Source organism: Aquarana catesbeiana, linkage group LG07 (genome assembly GCF_042186555.1).
Source record: "Aquarana catesbeiana isolate 2022-GZ linkage group LG07, ASM4218655v1, whole genome shotgun sequence".
NCBI classification, from domain to species: domain Eukaryota; kingdom Metazoa; phylum Chordata; class Amphibia; order Anura; family Ranidae; genus Aquarana; species Aquarana catesbeiana.
The window spans coordinates 88,167,610-88,181,313 of NC_133330.1; the positions used below are offsets into that span (position 1 = coordinate 88,167,610).

At 42.7% G+C, this 13,704-nt stretch overlaps 1 protein-coding gene across 2 annotated transcripts in view; it reads right to left on the reverse strand.

The window, feature by feature from the left end:
• Positions 1–737: 737 nt before the first annotated feature.
• Positions 738–13,704, reverse strand: part of STAB1 (stabilin 1) — a 508,133-nt gene continuing 495,166 nt past the window's right edge. For both annotated transcript variants that reach the window (XM_073592448.1, XM_073592449.1), the window contains 4 exons: positions 13,017–13,121; positions 11,607–11,747; positions 5,700–5,813; positions 738–1,610 (listed from right to left, as the gene is read on the reverse strand). In XM_073592448.1, the coding sequence (XP_073448549.1) occupies positions 1,557–1,610; positions 5,700–5,813; positions 11,607–11,747; positions 13,017–13,121 (414 nt within the window). In that variant the 3' untranslated portion in view covers positions 738–1,556. The remainder of the gene's footprint in view (positions 1,611–5,699; positions 5,814–11,606; positions 11,748–13,016; positions 13,122–13,704) is intronic.

Below are 13,704 nucleotides of genomic sequence, written 5' to 3' on the forward strand. Positions count from 1 at the left end.
GGGCGTTTGACGTATCCATCGCTCTTGTTATATTACGGCCCTCCAAATTGTGTTAGGAAGGGTGTCCATTTCCTGTACTCCTTTGGGAGTATACTTGTACTGTTTCACTTGTATTGTGAAAAATTAATAAAAATGATTGAACAAGAAAAGTAATGCAAGCACTACTTTATGCGGGTCCAGTGAGTTTTCAGGCCATTCAAATGTCAAAACGCACTGCACAGGACCGCATGTGAACTGGCCCTTAGTGATGTGTTTTTTTTTATGTTTTTGCTTCTACCATTAACCTATTTTTCAAAACATTCACCAAAAGTGTAATGTGTATGTGATAAAGGGGGTTAGTGGGATGGAATGGGGATCGGGGGTTCTTTTCAGCACAAGGTAACCTGCCCAGGTCTTAAAAAAAAAAAAATCCTGCCCTGGATATGTTGATTACTCTCAAGCTTCCAGGGACAATATGGTATTAGCACCTAATGAATTTATACCATCTAATTCAATTTCATGATAAATATATGCACATCTGTGACTTGGAAGGGCACAAACCTATGTCTAGATGTTTCTAAGCTATTGTTGGCACCCTTCCCGTCATGTATACAAGCATGAGCCCATTATCAAACTTATTTAGATGAAGTTAGAATATAATGTGTCCATTCTACTAAAGTCTGTATTTACCCAACAACCTGATTTCTGTAGTATTATCTCTACTTTACAAGGCAAGTAAATGAAATACAAAAAAAATATGAGTTTATCATTTTGTTTTATTCCAATTCTTGTAAACATGATTCCTGAAACTCACCTCCAAAAATTTAAGAAAAGCAGCACATTTATAATATAGTAGTTTGCAGAGATTTTATTGGAAATTGTGTAAGTTGGATTGGACCTGGGTTGCCAAATCTCATGTAAGAAACAGCTCATTAATGCCCAAGGGATAGAAAATGTTTGGAAATCACCATATTAAATCAGATTCTGCATACTTACATAAATAACTGCAATCTGGGAAATTTGGCAACTCTGCTTTTGATATTGTAGTTTGAGGTTCTAGAAAGCGTTAACATACCAAATTATTTTGTTTTAGGTGGATGCTGACAGGCTGAATCATCCACTATGTCCCCAGAGTATTGCATTGGTGTGGTGCCTTGACTTCCCTCCCCCATGCACTGCTCATTGTCCCTTTTTTTTTTTTTTTTTAAGACAAGTGAGGGCTCAAAATCCTCCTGTTGTTGTATTGTTTCTACTGTAAAATGATAAGAAAGTTAAGAATCCAGTGGGGAGCACAAGTCCATTGGTAATGTTAGGCGGACATAGCCAGGACCTCAGAAACGTAACTGCCAGGATCCCAAATAAGTATATGAATCTAGGTTGTGATTCATTCCGTTTGTTTCTGTGGCTTAAATTTCAACTGATATTATAAATACACATAATCTAAATTTACAAATATAAATGTGCATGAATATTTCTTGGTGATCATTCATAGGTCTTCCATCTTAAGGTCCTAGACACGGTCCAGCCATCCTAATGCCCCAATAATTTGTAAACCACTTTAGACATATTGTTCCAGGCTAGCGAAGAATTTTGGAGAAATCCAAAGCCTCATCCCCATCATTATATGGCTCCTAGGCAGAAAAGAGTAACTTAAAATTACTAGAAACCAGGCAACGCATGACCATAATTTGACCAACACTTTTCTTACAGAATCGGTACGACAACAGACATTACTCATTAAGAACAAGTAAACTTACTGCAGATTTAAATTCCAACTCTGGCTAGAGATGAAGATGGATTTGGACCAATCCCAGAAGGAAGGGTCACTTCTACTCCATGGCTTCCCACTCAACTGCAGCCAGAGCATTCCCCACCCTACAGCTACATGTACACAAAGGGGCAGGGATGCTTATGAGATCACTGACTTTATATGGCTGTGTGGCAATACTAGATCAATATTGTCACAAACAATCCCACTTCTTTGTGCATGTCCAGCAGCAATGTGGGGAATGCCCTGGTTTCAGTTGATTGAACATCAGCAACAGCTTCCTCCAGGGTTTGAACCTAACCCAAGCTCATCCCTAAAGCTGACCAAGTGTAATGCTTTCTATACACCAAGCATTTTTGGGAGCTTTCAACCCAAAAAATGTGTCAAAGTTATCATTTGATTCTGAGTTCCAAGCAACCCAGCAATTAAACTGGTAGACCTTGATCAAAACTACCAATTAAAATCAAATTGCCACTCAAAATGCATTTTTGCTGGATTCCAACCCTAATTTCAGTTATTTGCTTAAAACTAGGAAAATATTTTAAGCAAAGATGGTGGATTGCTCTGGATTTTTCTAAATCAAAACCTGATGGGAAGCTTCTAAGATTACCAAGCATCTACAACACTGACAGTAATGTGATCTGTAAACTGGAATGCTAAGGACCTTTTGTTTTTTTTTTTCCACAAAGCAGGCCTTTTTTGAGAACAAATGAGGATTGATTTACTGAAAGCAAATACACTGTGCACTTGCTCCAGAGCTTAGTAAATGAGGTAAAGCTTCACTTTGGAAAGAATGCCCAATCACATGCAAGGAAAATAAACAGCATTTTTGCTTGTACATGACTGGATGATGGAAGTCAGCAGCACTTCCCCTCAGATCTAGAGCAACTGCATTTTTAGTGCACAGTATATTTGCCTTTAGTACATCACTCTCATGGTGTACTACTAAACAGATATGTCCTTGCATACCACTGGGAGCAATGGGGAATGTTTCTGCCTACTTAAAGCAGAGTTCCACACAAAAATGGAACTTCCACTTTTCGGAACCCCCCCCCCCCCCCTTCCGGTCTCACATTTGGCACCTTTCAGGGGGGAGGGGGGGTGCAGATACCTGTCTAAGACAGGTATTTGCACCCACTTCCGGCATAGACTCCCATGGGAGTCTACGCCTCTTCCCGTCCCCACCGCGCTGTCTCCTGGGAACACATAGCTCCCAGGAGAGAGCGGGGACCACTTGGGACGCGCAGCGCGACTCGCACATGCGCAGTAGGGAACCGGGAAGTGAAGCCGCAACGCTTCACTTCCTGATTCCCTAACCTAGGATGGCGGCGGCAGCTGCCGAGAACCGAGCGGGTTCTCGGCGTCCCCTGCCGACATCGCTGGACCCTGGGACAGGTAAGTGGCTATTTATTAAAAGTCAGCAGCTGCAGTATTTGTAGCTGCTGGCTTTTAATATTTTTTTTTTTTTTTTTGGCGGTGTGGGTGAACCCCCACTTTAACTGCTTGCCAACCAGCTGCTGCTGTTTTACTGCGGCAGAATGGCTCGGCTGCGCGAGTCCGCGTCATGTTACATCGCTTCTTATTGTGGCCACTAGGAGCCCCCGGAGCTGATGCGAGTGTAACCGCCAGGCTCCCGCGATCGCTCGTGACACGGCGAGAACCAGGATCTCTGTGTGTAAACACAGAGATCCCAGTTCTCTGAGGGGAGAAGAGACAGATCGTGTGTTCATACAAAGTATAAACACCGATCTATCTCTTCCCCTAGCAAGTCCCCTCCCCCCCTTCAGTTAGAACACACACACACTAGGGAACACAGTTAACCCCTTGATCGCACCCTAGTGTTAACCCCTTCACTGCCAGTGACATTTTTACAGTAATCAATGCATTTTTATAGCACTGATCTCTGTATAAATGCCAATGGTCCCAAAAATGTGTCAAAATTGTCCGATGTGTCCGCCATAATGTCGCAGTCCCGATAAAAATCGCAGATCGCCGCCATTACTAGGTAAAAAAAATAATAAAAATGCTATAAATCTATCCCCTAATTTGTAGACGCTATAACTTTTGCGCAAACCAATCAAAATACGCTTATTGTGATTTTTATTAACAAAAATATGTGGAAGATAGAAGAATACATATCGACTTAAACTGAGGAAAAAAATCGCTTTAAAAAAAAAAAAAAAAAGAGGATTTTTTTTTTTCAAAATTGACACTTTTTTTGTTTATAGCGCAAAAAATAAAAAAAAACGCAAAGATGATCACATACCACCAAAAGAAAGCTCTATTTGTGGAAACAAAAGGATATCAATCTTGTTTGGGTACAGTGTTGCACGACCACGCAATTGTCAGTTAAAACGACGCAGTGCCGAATCGCAAAAAAATGGCCTGGTCATTCAGCAGTCAAATCTTCTGGGGCTGAAGTGGTTAAAGCGGTATTAAACCCAAAGGCAGACATTTATTATTTTGCAGCTTGCAAGTTCTTAAATGTGGTGGCTGCATTCATTTTCTATTTTAGGCTTTCTCTCCTTTATTTTCATCTGGTGATCCTGCCAGTAAGTCTATTGTTTTTCAACAGAACAGGCTGTCCTGCAGCTGTAGCAGTTAGTGTTAAATGGTTCGTTTTAACCCTCTAATTGGTGTTACAATGGTCACTTTTTATTTATGTAAAACCTTTATCCTATCAGGAACAAAACTGTTGCTATAAGGCCCCTTTCACACTTGTGCGACTTTACCGCGATTTCGCCACAATTTGAGAGCAGTACTACTTTGTACGACTTTGGCATTAACCATTCTCAGCTTGTGCTTACAAAGTCGTACTGAAATCGTGTCTATATTATTCAGGGACGATTTGCATGCTACTTGAGGGTTTAACATTGAGGTCTATGGAGTACAACTCGCATAGAAGTTGGACCAAAGTAGTGCAGGTACTACTTTGAAGTCGTCACGACTTAAAGTCATGCCAATATGAATGGTAGTAATTGAAAATCATGGAGAATGACTTGTCCTACGATTTTGCAGTACAAAATCGTGGGACAAGTCGTATAAGTGTGAAAGGGGCCTTACTGCTTCAAAATTCTTAGATGGAGTTTGGCTTCAGTGTGTTAATATATCTAAACTTGTAGTACATCTAACATGCCCCTCCCCGCCAGACTGACAACGCTGCTGGCCAAAGATGTCTTTTGCTCCTTCATTTAGAGTGTAGGTACCCTAATATAATAAGAGTGTTACTGACCAAATATCACCAAAAAGAAAACTAATGCAGCCACATCTAATAAATGGCAAGCTGCAATATATATTACATTTTTGGTTTGGGGTTTAGTACCACTTTAAAGCAGAAATAAATTCTCCTCTCCTTTAGGCCCCTTTCACACTGGGGCGGGGGCGGAGTTGGCGGTAAAGCGCCGCTATTGTAAGCGGCGCTTTACCGTCGGATTTCGGCCACTAGCGGGCGATTTTACCCCCCTGCTAGCGGCCGAGAAAGGGTTAAAAACCACCGCAAAGTGCTTCTGCAGAGGCGCTTTGCCGGCAGTATAGCCACGCTGTCCCATTGATTTCAATGAGCAGGAGTGGTGAAAGAGCAGTGTATACTCCGCTCCTTTCACCGCTCCGAAGATGCTGCTAGCAGGACTTTTTTTCCCGTCCTGCTAGCGCACCGCTCCAGTGTGAAAGCCCCGAGAGATAGCAGTGGCTGTTTCGGGTTGGTTTTCAGGCGCTATTATTAGTGCAATAGCGCCTGCAAACCGCCCCAGTGTGAAAGGGGCCTTACAGCTGAGGGCAGTGCCTCCCTGGCACATAAGGACCGTGGAGGTGATGGACAGTTAGCAGAGTTTGCACAACTCTGTTTACATGCCCCAGAAGACAGGAAGGTGTTCCATGTCTGCTCATTCGTTTTTCAAAATGCTTTCAGTTCCGTTTTAAACAGTAAGCAACTGACAATGTCAAACATTATTACCTCAAACTGGTCAAAGAAACTATTGGCTCCATAAACTGGATTTGGAAAGTTTACTAGAGGAGGATTCACAACGTCTTGCATATCTAGATCATCATCATCATCATCATCTTCCCCCTGTAATAAAAAATGTGCATGAATGAGCAACAGTCAGTGTTGTCAATGTTCAAACAAAGCCATAAATTATATACCTATTGAAATTATATAGTTTACTATGACAAGATTTAAAATGTCAACGGGATATTTTGTAAAAAGAAAAAAAAAAAAAAGTTGGTGTTGCTTATGGAATACAAACATGTTCGTCTCGTCTACATGTTTTCTATACTGTATGAATTTTTATTTTTTTTATTATGAGAAAAGTAACCAGTTCAATATAAACTAAAACTCCGGAGGAGTCAACGTTTCCAGGCCCAGAGCCATTCATTGGACTCTCCTCTCACGGTTCTGCCATTTATTATTTTACTCACCTGGATCTCCACAACCTCTTACTTTTTTATTAGAATGTTGTTGTACAGTGGATGGTGTTTGTATTATTGTAGATATGTTATATTTCATATCCACATGCACTTTGACCTTTTTATTATATGGAGTAGGAATTTCATCTTATATCATTTAGATGTGAGTCTATCCAACAGAAGGTTCTATAATGTAACTCTATTGGGAAGCTTTTTGGGCTGGCTCTATTTCAGTTTGATAAAAGTATTTATTGGGTTTTAATGGCTTTTAGGGGGTGTAGAATCATAGGTTTCTTTTTGTCTTAGAAAAGATCTGTTTGTCCCAAGCATGTTTAAATTTAGTTACTGTTGACCTCTGCTAAAGTCTGTTCCAAGAATCAGCTACTCTTTACAGTAAACAAAAATACTTGCTCAGGTTTGTTTTAAATGTCTCCCCTTTCCCTTCTTTCCTTAAAAGACTGTACATATTAGGTCCTGCAGTCTCTCTCGATATACAGTATCTCACAAAAGTGAGTACACCCCTCACATTTTTGTAAATATTTTATTATATCTTTTCATGTGACAACACTGAAGAAATGACACTTTGCTACAATGTAAAGTAGTGAGTGTACAGCTTGTATAACAGTGTAAATTTGCTGTCCTCTCAAAATAACAACACACAGCCATTAATGTCTAAACCTCTGGCAACAAAAGTGAGTACACCCCTAAGTGAAAATGTCCAAATTGGGCTCAGTCAGCCATTTTCCCTCCCCGGTGTCATGTGACTTGTTAATGTTACACTCTCTCATACTGGTCACTGGAAGTTCAATATGGCAAAGAACTCTCTGAGGATCTGAAAAAAAAAAATTGTTACCCTACATCAAGATGGCCTAAGCTATAAGAAGATTGCCAAGACCCTGAAAATGAGCTGCAGCACAAAGGCCAAGACCATACAGCGGTTTAACAGGACAGGTTCCACTCAGAACAGGCCTCGCCATGGTCGACCAAAGAAAGTTGAGTGCTTGTGCTCAGCATCATATCCAGAGGTTATCTTTGGGAAATAGACGAATGGGTGCTGCTAGCATTTCTGCAGAGGTTGAAGGGGTGAGAGGGTCAGCCTGTCAGTGCTCAGACCATACGCCGCACACTGCATCAAATTGGTCTACATGGCTTTCGTCCCAAAAACAAAGCCCGCAAACAGTTTACCGAAGACAAGCAGACTAAGGACATGGATTACTGGAACCATGTCCTGTGGTCTGATGAGACCAAGATAAACTTACTTGGTTCAGATGGTGTCAAGCGTGTGTGTGTGTGTGTGTGTGTTTGTGTGTGTTTTTTTCGGAAACCAGGTGAGGAGTACAAAGACAAGTGTGTCTTGCCTACAGTCAAGCATGGTGGTGGGAGTGTCATGGTCTGGGGCTTCATGAGTGCTGACGACACTGGAGAGCTACATACAGTTCATGGAGGGAACCATGAATGCCAACATGTACTGTGACATATTGAAGCAGAGCATGATCCCCTCCCTTCGGAGATGGAATACTGCCCTGCGGCCCAAACAACGCACAACCTCCAAACACACCTCCAAGATGACCACTGCCTTGCTAAAGAAGCTGAGGGTAAAGGTGATGGACTGGTCAAGCATGTCTCCAGACCTAAACCCTATTGAGCATCTGTGGGGCATCCTCAAACGGAAGGTGGAGGAGCGCAAGGTCTCTAACATCCACCAGCTCCCTGAGGTTGTCATGGAGGAGTGGAAGAGGACTCTAGTGGCAACCTGTGAAGCTCTGGTGAACTCCATGTCCAAGAGGGTTAAGGAAGTGCTGGAAAATAATGGAGGCCACACAAAATATTGACACTTTGGGCCAAATTTGGGCATTTTCACTTAGGGGTGTACTCACTTTTGTTGCCAGCGGTTTAAACATTAACGGCTGTGTGTTGAGTTATTTTGAGGGGACAGCAAATTTACACTGTTATACAAGCTGTACACTCACTACTAGTACATTGTAGCAAAGTGTCATTTCTTCAGTGTTGTCACATTAAAAGAGATCTAGTAAAATATTTACAAAAATGTGAGGGTCTACTTACTTTTGTGAGATATTTTGTATGTTTTATCCTCCAGACCTTTCACCATTTTTGTTACTCGTCTCTGGATTCATTCTATCTCATAAATTTTTTTTTTTTTGCAAGAAAGGTCTCCATAACTGGACACGTGATCTGAAGTAAAGAATCAGGACCTTCTGGCAGTGATCCTTATAATGAACCCCAGAATTCTATTTACTTTCCCACTGCCATGTTGCACTGTTTGCTCGCTCATTTTGCATCTCCAAATCTCTTTCCTTCATACTTATGGTTAACACTATACCCCCAGTTTCTTTACATCAGAGGACTCTTTTTTTCCCTAAGTGAATTATTTTGCATTTAGAAATGTTGAACTGTAGTTTACACTGCGTTAACCAATTGTCCAGCAATGCCAAGTCATGATCTGTGTTTACAAACACCTCCAAGAATTACAACAGAATACCTTGGCTATCAAACCTTCACCTATAAGGCCGGGTTCACACTGGTACGACAGGACAGTCGTACCACTTTGGATCCAACTTTGCCCTCCGACTTCAATGAACAGGGATCTGACTTTGATACCCAACAATACCAGGCACTGTGTCTGGTATGAAACTTTAGGGGAAACTCCACACCCAATGTTAAAAAAAAATGGCATGGGTTCCCCCTCCAAGAGCATACCAGACCCTTCGGTCTGGTATGGATTTTAAGGGGAACCCCCCCATGCCGAAAAAGCTGAGTGGGGGTCCCTCCAAAATTCATACCAGACCCTTATCCGAGCACACAGCCTGACAGGTCAGGAAAGAGGGTGGGGATGAGCGAGCACCCCCCCTCCTGAACCGTACCAGGCTGCATGCCCTCAACATGGGGATGTGGGTGCTTTGGGGCAGTGGGGGCCCTTCACCCCCCCACCCCAAAGCACCTTGTCCCCATGTTGATGAGGACAAGGGCCTCTTCCCGACAACCCTGGCCGTTTCGGGGTCTGCGGGCGGGGGGCTTATTGGAATCTGGAAGCCCCCTTTAACAAGAGGGCCCCCAGATCCCGCCCCCCCAGCCTATGTGAATGAGTATGGGGTACATTGTACTACCCTACCCATTCACCTAAAAAAAAAACCTATCAAAAATAAAACGCAGTACACAGGTTTTTAAAGTAATTTATTAAAGAAGCTCCGGCGTCTCTTCTGACTTCTCCTCTCTCCGGCTCTTCTGGCTCCTCCACTAATGTTTTCTGCCTGCCTGCTGGTTCTCCCCTTTCCGGGTCTTCTCCGCTGTCTTCTCGCTCTGTTCTTCTTCCGATGTTGACACAACGCTCTCTCCCACTCTAATGCCGAGTGCGCGGTGTGCCACTACTTATATTGGCATGGGGCGGAGTCACCGTGTGATGTCATATGGAGCCCCACCCCTTATGAGATCACCACCTGGGGCATGATGGGCGGTGACGTCATAAGGCCTCCGGTTACCCCGCCTCATGCCAATATAAGTAGTGGCACACTGCGCACCCGGTATTAGAGCGGGAGAGAGCATTGAGTCAACATCGGAAGAAGAACAGAGGGAGAAGAAAGCAGAGAAGACCCGGCAAAAGAGCAAGAAGACAGCGGAGAGGACCCGGCAGCGTCAGAAGACAATGGACAGAGGGAGAACAACCGGAGAGCACGGAGAGGAACCGGCAGAGGCAGAAAACATCAGCGGAGGAGCCAGAAGAGCTGAAGAGGGGAGAAGAAGTTGGAAGATATGCTGGAGCTGCCTTAATAAATTACTTTAAAAACCTGTGTAATGCGTTTAATTTTTTGACACTTTTTTTAGGTGAATGGGTAGGGGTACAATGTACCCCATACTCATTCACATAGGGTGGGGGGCTGGGATCTGGGGGACCCCGACAAGCAACGGCCAGGGTTGACGGGAAGAGGCCCTTGTCCTCATAAACATGGGGACAAAGCACCCACCCCCCCCCATGTTGAGGGCATGTGGCCTGGTACAGTTCAGGAGGGAGGGGGCGCTCGCTTGTCCCTACCCCTTTTCCTGACCTGCCGGGCTGTGTGCTCGGATAAGTGTCTAGTATGTTTTTTAAGGGGGACCCCCATGCAGTTTTTTCGGCGTGGGGAGTTCCCCTTAAAAATCCATACCAAACCTAAGGACTTGGTATGCTCTTGGAGGGGGGACCCATGCTGTTTTTGTTTTTTAAATTTGGCATGGAGTTCCCCTTCAGGATCATCAGAGCACCAGTCACATGCCAAGGTCGGACCAGTTAGGACGGCTCCCATAGGGAAACATTAATTTTCACACGTCATAGGACATGAGCTCCCAATGTCGGAGCGTTTGTCATACACGTGTGAACCCGGCCTCACACATACAAACAGACTGAGGGTCCATTCACATCAGCTGCTGCGTTAGAATGCAGAGGTTGGAGTACGGTGTGATCAGTGCAGTACCATTTCCCTGATCTTAGCGCATTGCACTGTTCGCATTTTTTTTTAAAACACACTTTATTGAAATGTCACACAGGGATATTTTATTAAGTTCTATCGCCTGGCATGGGGCAACTGTGCTGCACTGGAAGTATGTCCGGCCGTACTTTTCTTCAGTGCATAACGCCCATACACCACCACAATGTGATGGTGTGAACCAGCAATACAAGAATCAAGGCATTTTGCCCTGTTCTGCAGTAGGGGTGCGGCCACCCAAAGCTGCACCTGGTGTGAGTGTACCTTTAATACAACAGGACCTAGTACAGGGTTTTGTGGAACACCACTAGTGACTGGTCTATTCCAAATAAACCCCATTGTCAACCACACTCAGATATTGATCTTTTACCCAACTGCCTATCCACTGAAACACCCAAAGGTTAGGTGGTAGCTTAGACAGATTTATTATAAAATAATTATGTGAACTGTATCAAATGCTTTACTGAAATCATAATTTTATTATATTTTATATAGTCAGAAATGTAGTTTGACATGATCTGCTCTCAGTAAAGCCATGGTGCTTTGGATTTAGCAAGCTATATGTTTTATTGATCATTGATCCTTCATTTTAGCAGTGATTACAAGAATTATACTACTACAGGTGTTAAACTTGCTGGCTCATAGTTGCCAGTTTCTTCTTTACAATGCTTGTGTATAGGTACAATGTTTTTAGTACAAGGTACATTCATTTATTTTGTGAATTTGTTTGCACATACATACTGATGCCCCTAAGCTTGCATTGGCCCTTACCATTAATTGGCCTGGGGGCCATCACATATGCTCGGTTTACTTGTGGAGGCCTCTGCTGACCCTTTCCCATTCACATGAAAAACCTACAAATGGTTACTGAAGCACATAACCAGCCTGACAATACATGCCACCTTTGGGTTCATTAGGGTTACAGGTGCTCTCCTAAAGGTAAAACATTAGGAACAGTTTAGTAAATGATGACCAACCTTGAAATGTCTGAATTGAAAACCGTCATTCTGTTTTCGGTAGACGTAACCAACAGCAGCAGCAGCAACAATCAGTGCAATTACTATTGCTGTTACCAACCCTGCAGTTACAGGATGTGATATCTGGCTGTCTGCAATCTCCTAAAAGTACAAAACACATTTAATCAGAGAAAACAATAGCTATGCTCAACCCTGTAGATACTGCAAAACATACATAATAGTATACTTATTGTTAAGAATAGTACACACAGGCCACATTTCAATAGAAACCGGCCAACATTTGGCCCGTGTGCACTGCAGCCTGTCCGACAGAAGCTGGATGAACAGGCATGACTGAAAAAGGAAAAAAGAAATTGACTCCTGCGCACAAGTGGTCAACCAGATAGATGGAAGGACGACACAGGCCTTGCTGCCCTCAAGGATGGGGAATCTTAGCAGACAAAGAAATAAAAAGAGAGAGGGGCGCACCGGCCATGTGCATTATCTTTTATAAAACATTTATTGAATAAAATGATAATAAAAGAAATTACTCACAAGCAGTAGTAAAATCTGGTGCCATAAAACTCGAGCAACAACAAGCAGCAAGTGGTAGTGATGATGAGCGAAGCCTTCCAAAGGTCTTAGAGGAACATAAAAGCTTCACTACTAGTTGACGCGTTTCGAAGGGCACGTCCCTTCTTCATCAGAGCTTCATCATATATTCCTGAAATGTCCCAGCCTAGTACACACTACTAGTATTTTTTTTTTTGTTCAACCCAGCAGGGATGAACAAAAAAAAAACTCTGATGAAGAAGGGACGTGCCCTTCGAAACGCGTCAGCTAGTAGTGAAGCTTTTATGTTCCTCTAAGACCTTTGGAAGGCTTCACTCATCATCACTACCACTTGCTGCTTGTTGTTGCTCGAGTTTTATGGCACCAGATTTTACTACTGCTTGTGAGTAATTTCTTTTATTATCATTTTATTCAATAAATGTTTTACAAAAGATAATGCACATGGCCGGTGCGCCCCTCTCTCTTTTTATTTCTATGACTGAAAAAGGTCTGCCAATTGGCTCCTGATCAGGGCTCTTAGCTAATGGCTGAGAACAGTGACCGGAGTGTTCTGGCAGGGGGGCCGTCCCTCTATCAGAACACAATAGCCTCAGCAGGGGAGAATGCTGTACTAAGATTGCATAGTTAGTACAGAGGCTCCTCCTGAGCTGTCAGGTTTTTTTTTGTTCATCCCTGCTGGGTTGAACAAAAAAAAAAATACTAGTAGTGTGTACTAGGCTGGGACATTTCAGGAATATAGAACAATTGCGTGTGTTACTTATATGCAAGTATATGTTATATGTAAGAAAAGAAGCAATGTGTCGCAAGCTCATATATCAGGGTTTCAGCTGTCATATGCATAAAATAGGGTTTATTTACCTGTAAAATTGGTGCAATTAATGGTCCACGAATAATATGTATGATTCCATTAAAGGCAGGAATATCCCACTGAATAATCATTTTGCCATTTACAACCTTAGGACACTGTAACAAAATGAAAAAGATTACCAAAATGGTGTTAAATGAAGAAGTGGATAGTAATGACAATAGTGAACACATTTTTGGCATTAGAAGACCGTGTCATTTAAATTAGTGCAAGGAGTTCTATGAGGGGTTTTTATTTCCAATATAAAAGCAGAACTCCAAGCAGATCTAAAAACACAGATCAATGCAGTTATATATTCATTAAAAATCATCATATGTATTTTCAAATACAAGTAGCATAAGTACCTGCATTTGTATATCAGCCTTTTGTAATCACCTATACAGCCAAGTACGGGGGGGGGGGGGGGGGGGTACAGGTACAGGTTTTTCAAGCTCTGCTCCTGCTCTCTTACTGTCCTGTTACAGACTAGGGGCTGATAGGTAACCTAGATTTACTTTTTATATTTAGAAAACTCAGATCACCAACCTGGCTGAGCTGTCTGGCAGGGCTGTGCAACTCTCAGGACTAAATGAGCAGAAACACAGATCCCTTGGTAGGTAAAGCTGCTCCCTTATATGCATATCATCTATATATTTAGTGTTTACTTGGGGTTCAGCATTAATTTAGCTCGTATACATTTTT